Genomic DNA, 10978 nt, shown 5'->3' with positions numbered 1-10978 from the left:
GGAAGGAAGGAAGGAAGGAAGGAAGGAAGGAAGGAAGGAAGGAAGGAAGGAAGGAAGGAAGGAAGGAAGGAGAAAAAAGAGAGGAGAGAGGGAAAAGAAGGAAAGAGCAAGAAGTGTGTGCAGGTGCAGGCAGAGAGTAAAGAAAAAGCCCACCCAGAGAAGCAACTGTGAATGGTAGGACAGCATCTGTACTTGGATAGGGGGATCGTGAGTCTGAGGTCAGCCTTGGCAGGACAGGAAATGACCTGGGAAGAAAAAAAAAAAACTTCATTCATATTAGAGCCAGTGCGACTTTGTTCAAGAAAATAGTATGAGGTTCCTGGGGTCCACTGATGGACATCTAACACACAGGCTATTTGAAGAAACAAACCTTTATTTTAGAGATAGAAAGGGTTGCAAAGTCCAACGCAGGCCAGGTGATGCCATGGGACTTATGAGCTGAAGAGTTCCTGACCAACTCAAAGGAAGAGCTAGCTGTTCCTCTACTATGTGACTGTGACCTGGTGTCGTCAGATGTTTCCTTTTCTCACTAAGAGCTGATCTATATGTACACTAGATATTTCAGAGAAACCACTTTTCTAAAAGTTGCTTTCAGCCCACAGTCTGTTGGATGCTTGACTCTATCTTCACACCAATAACTGACAGTGTCACTTAGAATTGGAGGTCATGCAGAGAACTACTCTATGATAAACAGGTCTAGTAGAAAACATCCAGTCGGGCGTGGTGGCGCCCACCTTCAATCCTAGCACTTGGGAGGCAGAGGCAGGCAAATTTCTGAGTTCGAGGCCAGCCTGGTCTCTGAGTGAGTTCTAAGACAGCCAGGGCTACACAGAGAAACCCTGTCTCGAAAAAACAAAAAAGAAAAAGGAAAAGGAAAACATCCAAGGCAACAGCATCCCCCTGAGCACCAAGCTGCTTTATCTAGTACCATGCAGTCAACTTGGAGTGGACAACCTCCTTTCCCAAAGGAGGGACACCATCTATTGCTCCAGAATCAAGCTCACAGACACAGGCAGGGAAGGCACTCAGAGGCTACCAACAGCATATCTCTATGCAGAACTAGCTGCCACTCAGAATGCTAACAGAGAAAAAAGTAGTATTTGCTATTTACTAAATGACTGGAATATACAAATTTCTACCTTATCTGATTTATTTGTACTAGTTTCCAAAGAAACATATATGTACCACAAGGTACATATTCTCCACACATGCTAACTGGTAGGGTATAAACTAATACAAGCCCTTCTGCAGAGGTATCTGACAACACCGTGAGAACTTTAAACATGTTCATACTCACCCACTCTAAGGATTTCCCTGATAGTATGTCCTATATATAACAGAAAATAATAACCTGTGACATGGTCTCTGAAAATGTTTCAGACTATTTAATAACAATTAAACACTCAAAGCAGACAAAGGGCTATCACCACGTTTTTCCAATTTTCTTTAAAATCTCAATCAGTTCATGGGGAATGAATTATACATGGAAGCTAGAGGTCAACACTGGCATGGAGTCCTCCCCGCTACTTTCCATTTTCTCTTAGACAGGGTTTCATCAGATATGCCGGCCTATGAGCTCCAGGGATCTGCTTTTCCCTCCCTGCCAGCACTGAGAATACAGACACACAGTGCTGCATCCAGGTTTGTATGTGAGTACTAGGAGTCAAACTCTGGTCCTCATGCTTGCATGGCAAACATTTTACCAACTGAGTCATCTCCCAGCCTCATAAATTGTGCTTTGATCAGATCTTACAGCACTGGATGAGACCTTACATGTACCTAAAATTCAGCCATCCTTACTCTTCCAGTTTCAAAATGCAGCAGCCCTCAAGAGACCAGAAGTTCCCATTCCAACATTTTCTCTTTAAACTTCTAGTATCATCAAAGTTACTTTCACCAAGTCAACTCACACATTTGGTTTGTAAATAACCATATCAACCTGGCTGCTGCACAGAGAAGGGAATTAATAGCAACTCTTACAACATGTCTTAAGAGTAATAAAAATAAAAAGCTCTCCTTTGAGCCACAATGAGCCAAGTGACCTTATTCTTTTCACACTATCATAAGTCAACAGAGCTGCTAAAAGTAAGATTTTAAAACATCTAGTTCAGCCTACAAACAGAACAAAGAGCCTCCACTCTTTGCCTCCTGCCTTTCTGTTTAACAGGTACAAAGGAATGTCTCCACAAAAGGTTTATCAACTTTAACCTCAAAGATAAGTAAAAATTAGTTAGAAAAGGCCAGACTGCTCAAACCCACATACTATACTATGACATACAACAGCTTGTCCAGTCCAAATTTAGCACCAGGGCCAGTGTCCTACCAGACAGAGTTTCAAGGTAAGGTAGTACTCTCTGCTTACTGTCCTGTCCCCATACTCTGTCTGTAGACAGAAGCAAAGCCTTAGTCCTGTTCTCTGCTATGCCCCATCCGGGATCTGGTGAATGCAAGGCACTGCTGAATTCTGCTAATGGAATGAGCAGAGACAGTCCTCAGCTTCAGTTTCTTAAAATCTTTTAATCATCAGGGAAGTTACAGCCTGTGCAAAGAAAAGAAGCAATGTACATGGGACATAATCTCTCTGAAGACAGTGGTACAGCCTCATGACTGGCTCTGAAGTCAGCCACAGGACAAGGTGTGTCTCACTCACATCAGAGATCTTTCTAAAGGGCAGGCTGCTTCAGCCATTCCAACTTTGCTAACAGCCCAAAGCAGCACAAGTGCCATCAAGTGACAGCTAGATACTTCCAGTCACTGTCCTCACAAACTGGTCAGCTTGGCTCTAGGGAAAAAAAACAAGTTGGAATGAGCCTTCTGTGATTGTGGGGCTGGGAGAAGTGACAAGAAAGGAAAACACTTCTGTAGTAGCTAGGGGATTTTCTCAGTTACAAACACATTTCTCCGTCAATGATTCTAGGTTTAAACCCAAATTTGAATTCCAAGGATCAGTCCATATAACAAAAAGTAGTGTCATGTGAGACAAGCTCAGAAAAAAACAAACAAAAAAAAAATCTCAGCACCAGTAAGATCAGTTTGAATCTGAACTGCTACAGAACTGCTCAGTTACAGGTACCACTTTGCTACTGACTTCCTAATCTAAATCCTGCCATCAACTATGTCCCTTAAAATTAAAACAAAGTATTATGTCTAAGGCCTTCCTTACATGAACATTAGTAGCTTTATTTCTGTTTTGGTTTGGGTTTTGTTATTGTTGTCTTTTGTGTTTCTCACTATGCTGTACAGGCTAACCTGTGATCGTCCTGCCTCAGTCTCCTAAATATCTGGAATTAGAGATGTGCAACCACAGCCACAGTGTCTGGCTTCATTCTTAGCTACTTCTTTGTGTATGTACATGTTATATGTGCATGTGAGTGCCACAGGTCAATGCTAGGCACCTCCTCAGCTGCACTCTACCTTAGCTTTTGAAACAGGGTCTCTCCCTGATCTAAAGTTTGTTGATTCAGTTAGACTGGCTTGCCTCTACCTTCCCAGCACTGAGAGTACAGGCATGTATTACCAGACCAGCTTTTGACTTGGGTCCTAGGGATTTGAACTCAGGTCCCCAGACTTACACTGCAAGTACTTTACCCACTGAGCCATCTCCCCAGTCCCTGATAGCTACTTTTGTTTTGTTCATTTCTCAAGACAAAGATTCTTTGTGCAGTTCTGGGTGTCCTGAACTCAATCTGTTGACCAGGCTGGCTTCAAACTCAGAGATCACCTACCACTGCTGGGATTAAAGGTATGCACTACCACTACCCAACTTCCTGATAGTTATTTTTTTAAAAGCTCTGACAGAGGAATACAGAAAAGACTCAAATTTTAAATAATCAGGAGAAAAGCAACCACTTACACTCAATATATAACTGAAGAATGCATGGTTCTCCTTATTCTAATCATAAGCCATATTTTTTTTGTATCCACTCTTCCATGAGACAATGACCAGCTACCAGGGTAGACAGAGAGGCTCCAAGCCTTGATCTCAGAGGAATTAAATGTTAATCGTGGTTGTCCCTACCTTTATCACACACATATGGCCCAAACAAGGCACTTCACCTTTCTAGCCTTGCATTAAATCTATTTCATTGAATTTGGTACTTTTGTTTTCTTCCAATGCAGGGGATGAAACTCTGGGCTTCAATCATGCTAGGCAAGTGTTCTGCACCCCTGAGCTAGGTCTCAGCCCACACATTTGATTCTTTTGACTATGAAGACCTGTCTCCCTGAGATTTGGGTTCACCAGAAGGCAGGGGCTACTCTTGCAGCCTTCCAACACCAGCAGCTGTTCCACTTCACTGTGCAGTGAATGGTAGAAAGGGACACATCTAACCCTTTTTCTATCTCAAATCTTTCATTTCCATCTCTTTTTCCTCCACATCATTGTACTTCCACTTCCTCCACTACTAAATGTAGAAAATTCCTTGAATGTTACTTTTTTCTCTCTCCCCAGGATGATACAGAACTAGCAGGACATAGATGCACAAACTCAGTTGAGATACAGATGCCTATGGGCATGAGGGTGAAATTCTGTGAAAACACTCAGTTGGTAAGGATGATATCTGTGGACGAGTCTACCTCAGAAGACTATAGCACTGCAGCATTTTTCTGTACAGAATAGGATTTTGGTAGACATCTATCCAATAAATAGGCTCAATGGAGGTTTGCAAAGTTGCTACAGGCTTCCCTCCAACCCTGGCCAGCCCAAGGGACCTATTACCTCACTCAACTTTTTTTTCTTACATTTATGGGAAGGGCATGTGTGCCACAGAGTCTAGGCAGAGGTCACAAGACAATTGTCAGGAGTTGGTTCTCTTCTACAATATGGATGTCGAGGATCAATTTTAGTCAAGCTTGATAGCAAGCACCTTAATCCATTGAGCTATCATCTGGGCCTTCTACTTAAATTCTTAGTGCTGGACCAGTCAAAGACAAGTACTAGGTGGAAACTTCTTTTCCTCTTGGGAAGCTATCAGGAAAATGAACACACCCATTCACAAGAATGTGTGAATAATTTCATGGGGGGGGGGGGTTGGCACAGGCCTTCAAGAACTCCAATACAAATTATGAGAAATTAGATTTGAATTAAATGTTAAAATCCTAACAAACTCAGTTCTACTTATTTGACAAGAATAAGGACAGACCATGGTTTCAATTCAGGTTTTACCATTTGCTGTCAGGCTAGAGAAACAAACTTTCTTCTCTCAGCCTCAGTCTCTTCCTCTGTAAAACTGACTAAACAATAGTATCTAAATCTGTATTAATGTTAAGGACGAAATGAACAAGCTTAATGTGCTTGGCACAGTCCCCTGTATACACACACACACACACACACACACACACACACACACACAAAAATGGAGTCATGGCTGCTTCCTATCCCCAGTCAAAATTACTGGTAATTCCCATGAGATCTCAGGGTTTATATAAAACCAGAGAAGAGATCCTAGGAATTTACCAACCTCCCCCTCACCCCCCAACAATGAAATGCTTGCTTTTAACCTATAAAGGACCATCTGACAAGACGGTCGGCAGGCCCTTTCTGTGTAAATCCAAGTCAGCTGTCAGCGTGCAATTGTTCTATTAGGCCAAGTCAATTTTTGGAGGCAGGCCTATTAAGTTAACTTCAAATGGAGATGAAAAGAAAGTGCTTGATCAAATGCTGAACTGTAAAAACACACTGACAGGGAAACAAGGCAGAGGAATTAGCCTCCTACAATTATTCCCTGTGATACCTTTGGTTACCCAGCCTATCTAATCACCACGCAGCTCTCCTTTCACTCTTTAACAGCTAAAAGAACTTCCTTAGTTCATGTTCTCAGCCTCAAGTTCATCAAACGTTTAACCTGGGATCCAGAATAACTGATTTTAAAGTTGCACAGAACCCATCATTCTCATTCCTTGTACAAATGAATTTCTTGGTGTTTCTAACTATTTGACTTCAATGGGACAACAGGCATTTCTGCTTTAAAACAAGCTTTCATTTCTAGCCATGCAAATTTTCTTATTGGTTTAGCCAATTTACACACCACTAGCCAGTGTTTAATCAGGCTCCTTATTTAACAACACCAACCATGTGTGCAGACAAGTTTAAAAGTTTCAGATAATAATTTCATTAACATCAACACATTGGTTTAAAGATGAAATATGTACCAGTATGTCTGAAAGTTCTTTAGAGGTCCACACTTCAAAAGTACAGTTAAAGGGTAATTCTTCTAGTGCTTAGCTGTATGCCTGACCTGCTTAGATGCAAACAGGCTAAAATGCTGCTGTGTGATAATAAAAGCAACTAATTTCACATCTAAATAGTCTATTCACAATTTTCACAACTGGAAATATCAAAATAGAAAAGAAAAAAAAATCAAACACACACAAACAACCCCATCTTCATACAGACTAAACTAATGACCTTGGGATAATTATTTACACCTACAATACACTCATCCCAAAGTCTGAACTACTAATCCCACTCCTCAACAAGCACAGCCTCCTACCCTAACCCACGATAAATACTGAACAGGTCCTTGGGCTGGCCAGGCTATGATAATCTATTGTACACACACACACACACACACACACACACACACACATGTTCACTGGCAAGTAACAGGAAAAAAGTTAGTACTACAAAATATTTCTTATAATTTTTAAAGAGAAACATTCAAACGGCTTTTTTTTCTCTCTTCCCAATTAAGAACAATCTTGCTATAGAATCACACTGAGAACAAAAGCAATGCTACCTACATGGTACTATTTAGTTCTAGTTATCAGAAAATAAACAGAAGACCATAAAGCGTTCATTAAAGGGCAAATCATGAAGTTTTTCAGGTGATAAAACAAAAGGTGGTTTTCAAAAGTTCAATGAGTACTTAGAAAACATGATTAATCTGAAATTAAAGACTGGCTTTGTTTCTTCTACACTCTTATTACACATGCTCTCATTATATTCCCTCTCAGCAATCCTAAAACATTGGCTTTCCTTACAGAACTTATTCCAGAACTGGTAGGCAGGAGCCACAAGAGTTCCTTTAGTCTGGCAGTATTCACTGAACTAATAAAAGCATGCCGGTCTGTGTATACACACACAGCTCTGAAAGCCACACTGTGCTTGTCTGGGAACATTGATGACCACAACAAAGTTATTAAAGCTATGGAGTGTACCAATGACAAACTATCTTTTCAGGGAGCTCAGATAAGCCCACCAATATCACTGCAGTTATAAAGGAATTAAGGACATCATTAGTGATTGCTTAACAGGTAAACTTATTAAATACCATTTAAGTCATTTTTCTCCCCTTAGTGACTGTTGACTTCATTTGGAAGGGAGGTTCGAGTCTAGTAGACTACAAAAGAATTAGATAAGCACTTCAAAAACTTCTCAAGAGAACAGAGTCCTGCCAAACTCACACATTATCTCTCTACTTGTCAGGATAAAATAGTTACAAATGGTGTGTTTAAACTGCTAATTTTGTATTAAATGGTGAGCCCAGGAATATCTGCAAAGCACAGCATTATGCATAATGAATAGCTCCCCAGACAAACTACCACAGAGAATGGCTCAAGTTTAAACACTGCTGATAAAAATCTCAAACTTCAAAAGTCTCCTTCAAAAAGTGAAGTGCCACGTTAAAACATACTACCCTCAGCTGCCACCCCCGCCCCCAAAGCTGTAAATCAAACATTTCTAAAGCCATCAGGGCACAGGGAAAGCCTCAAAGAAAGACAAGGACTCACAAGAAGTAAGACTTAAAATGCAAACTCTTCTTAAAGCCTGCAATAGAGATGTTTAGGTATCTTCAGCCAAGCATCCTCTCTAAAGCTTGTATATTAATGACAGTAACAATAACATTGTAAGGGGGGAGATCAACAGTTAGCAACATCTGTAGTCACAGAAATTGGTCAAAGATGTATTTCGCTCTCTATAGATAGGAATAAGAGCACCACAAAACAATGCTTTTTAATCACAGGCATAGAGTCCTCCTCCAGCTTTGGAAGGACACACACCTTTAAGGAGCTACACTGTAATGGCACGTGTCCTATCAACTCAAAGCTCTGGGTGCTGCTTCACTCTCCTGTCTACACTCGGAGCTGCTCTATAGTCAGTCCACACAATCCCTTTTCTCTTCATAGTTCACCCAAGAGCAAAGCACCGGAGATCCAAACTATAGGCCTCGAAAGTTCCAAAAGATTCAAAGACGCGCCAACCGTATCAGATCACTCCTACCAGAGGTGCGCCTAATAGCCCTAAGTGCGCTGCCCTGGAACATCGTAGTGGATAAAAACCATCGTCGAGGGGGCGGGAAATCTATGCAGCTATCCATCCGCAGGAGCTTCGACTGAGAATCCCTCCTCAAAGACTGGGGACAGCTCAAAGCTCTCCCTAGCCAGCCTCCTTTGGGACGCAGCCCTCTTTCATTTGGAGCAAGGTGGAGGCCCTGTCAGTGAGAGACCCTGGCTCGGGTTTGCAGGCCTCTTCGGTATTAGTCCTTGACCCGGGGGCGAGCCTGCGGTCTCTCTCATCCCCTGTAATCTGAGGCACGGCCACTACAGTGCTCTCCCAATTCCCACTTCTCAGCCAGCTCCGCCTGCTCCCTTCCTGCTGCTGCCCGTCCAGAGCCCTGCCAGAGGGTTGGTGTCCAGGTAAGGCTGCCAGCAGATTTCAGCAAAAATAACCTGAAGATGGGCACCCCGGCAACCGGGTCGCTCCGAAAACGGAGCAAACATGGATGGGAAAGCAAAGCCCGCGCGACCTCTAAGAAGCCGCTCCATCCTTCAACTCTCGCCTTTGCAAAGTTGGCATTCAACAGGTAGTTCCCGGGACTTTCACCTGAGCGAGGAAAACGTCCCGCCAACTCCAGAGTGCCGCCCAGGCGCCCGTGCCCAGCTCAGCGTCCCCACCCCCACCCCGGCGCGGGGCACCCACCGGAGGCCGAGCCCCCACGTGCGCTCGCCTCAGCCGCTGTGCCCCGGAGGCCCCGTCCCGCCCGCCTGGGAGGGATGCCGCCGGGCTCCGCGCCTCCCCCCGCCCGCCCGCCCGCTAGCCCGCGGCGGGGTCGGCGGGCGCAGCCCCCGGAGCCATCTTGTGGCGGCGGAGCGCGGGGCCCGGGTGGCTACCTGCACGATCTCACCCTCGGCGCTGAGCATGGCCCCGGCCCGCGAGAAGCGGCCCGTGAGGCCGGTGGTGTGGGTGGTGTAGTCGCCGCTCGGGCTCGACTCGAACAGCACCACCTCCACGAACGCCGTCTCCTTGGCCCGCGCCGCCCCGGGCCCCGCGGCCGCCAGCAGCAGCCCGAGAAGCAGCGGCAGCGGCGGCGGCGGCGGCAGGCGACGACCGCGGGGGCCGCGGCGGAGGCGACGGCGGCGGCGGCCCGGGGCCCCTGGGCGCCCGCCCGAGCGTGGCCTCATGGTCCTGCGGCGGGAGGGCGCGGAGGGCGGGCGCGGCCGGGCATAGTCGCGGGCCGGCGGAGGACCGAGCGCGGGCGGTCGCCTCACAGCACCATCGCGGCGACTGCGGCTTTGTGGGTCGCAGGCTCTGCTCCGCTCCCCCGGCCGTCGCGCCGCGGCCCTTTCATCTGCTCCACGTGAGGGGTTATCCCCGCCCCCGCAGCGTCGTGACCCGCTCTCCCCTCCCTCCCCGCGCTCGGCCGCGGCCACCTCTGAGGGGAGCGGGTAGGCGGGGCGGGACGCGCCTGCGGCGAGAGGCGGGGCCCGGAGGCCTCGCCCGCCCCGCCCAATCAACTGAGTCCCACCCCGACTCGGCCTTAGCCACGCCCCTCCACCCTTGCTCCGCCCGGGTAGTCTTTTTCGGTCACGCCCCTTTTCATAACCACGCCCCCCCGGTCTGTGCTCCGCCCTCCGCGGCAGACATTTCTCCTGGCAGTTGCTGGAGTACCCGGAGAATAAGGTCCTCAACCTGTTCCCGGGCGATTCGCCCGCTCGGCGCACCCTGCTTTGGTGCCGCAACTAGAGTCTTTGGGGGCATCAAAGGCCTCGTCCTTCCGTGCAAGGATGCTTTATCCGCTGCTCCGGCACTGCTGGCCACCCGCACTCGGTGCTCGCGCCCTACCACCTCCAGCGACCGCGAAAGGCCCCGGGCGGTCAGAAGCAGTTTGCAACCCGCCGGGACACGTCCAGTTCTTACGTGGGTGTCACATAGACAGTTACCCTCAACTAAAGGAATGAGGACAGGTGGCGGAGAACTTGAAGAAGTTATCTAGATTCTAATGGAGTTCATCTTTCTGCAGCCCTGGAGACAAGTCTCTAACACTCCCTTCAAATCTCACCATGTGTAGAAGGGCGGAAGAGTCAACACAATGCACAGACTTCTGGTTGCCAAACATACCAAAGACACGTGCTCCGAACCCAGACGTTCCCAGTCACCCAGAAGATAAACTTTTAATTCCCTTCCCCTTTTTGGAACAGGATTTTTCCTTCCTCAGCAAATCTACGAGACTCACAACGCTCCTTTAAAAGCCACATTCAATTTCTACTTCCTTGGTCGTCTTCCCTCCCTGACCTGAATGGCTTTGTTTAAATATTTGCAAATATTTGGTTAGGGTGATCTGCTTCTACTTGCTACCACACCCAAAATATTAAGACAAAAAGAAAAGTCATTGAGAGTTTCCTCGAGTAGTCAGCACATCTAGGTTACAGTTTAAACTGAAAAGGAATGTTTTGCCAACGTGTTGAATAGAAAATACAATTGAAAAGAAATTCACAGAACTGTGTGACTGTGTTTGGACCACCCAAAGCTTTGGCACAGAAGGTAACTGACAAAGCTAGAGAGTCATTAGTTTCCCCAAGCCAAGCTTAATCAGTGCTTACTGCTTGGGAGCACTGATGGGAGCACTGTACTTCCAAGGATTGACATCACCCACTAAGGCACAGCCCAGTCTTTAAGGGGAGAGCAATTATTACAGCCATGCATAGCTAACGTTGCAATCCTTAGAATTATGAGGTCATCATCAACTGGTGAATGAAT

General features: G+C 46.1%; 1 protein-coding gene across 1 annotated transcript in view; it reads right to left on the bottom strand.

Moving 5' to 3' along the window:
* Positions 1 to 9565, bottom strand: part of Znrf3 (zinc and ring finger 3) — a 162009-nt gene extending 152444 nt beyond the window's left edge. The window contains exon 1 of the mRNA XM_021210619.2: positions 9112 to 9565. Coding sequence (XP_021066278.1) covers positions 9112 to 9402 — 291 coding nt within the window. The 5' untranslated portion in view covers positions 9403 to 9565. The remainder of the gene's footprint in view (positions 1 to 9111) is intronic.
* Between the last annotated feature and the right edge of the window lie 1413 nt (positions 9566 to 10978).

Source organism: Mus pahari, chromosome 13 (genome assembly GCF_900095145.1).
Source record: "Mus pahari chromosome 13, PAHARI_EIJ_v1.1, whole genome shotgun sequence".
In the NCBI taxonomy this organism is placed as follows: Eukaryota; Metazoa; Chordata; class Mammalia; order Rodentia; family Muridae; genus Mus; species Mus pahari.
The sequence above is the reverse complement of the archived record's forward strand: the minus strand, read 5'-3'. Positions and strand labels throughout refer to the sequence as shown.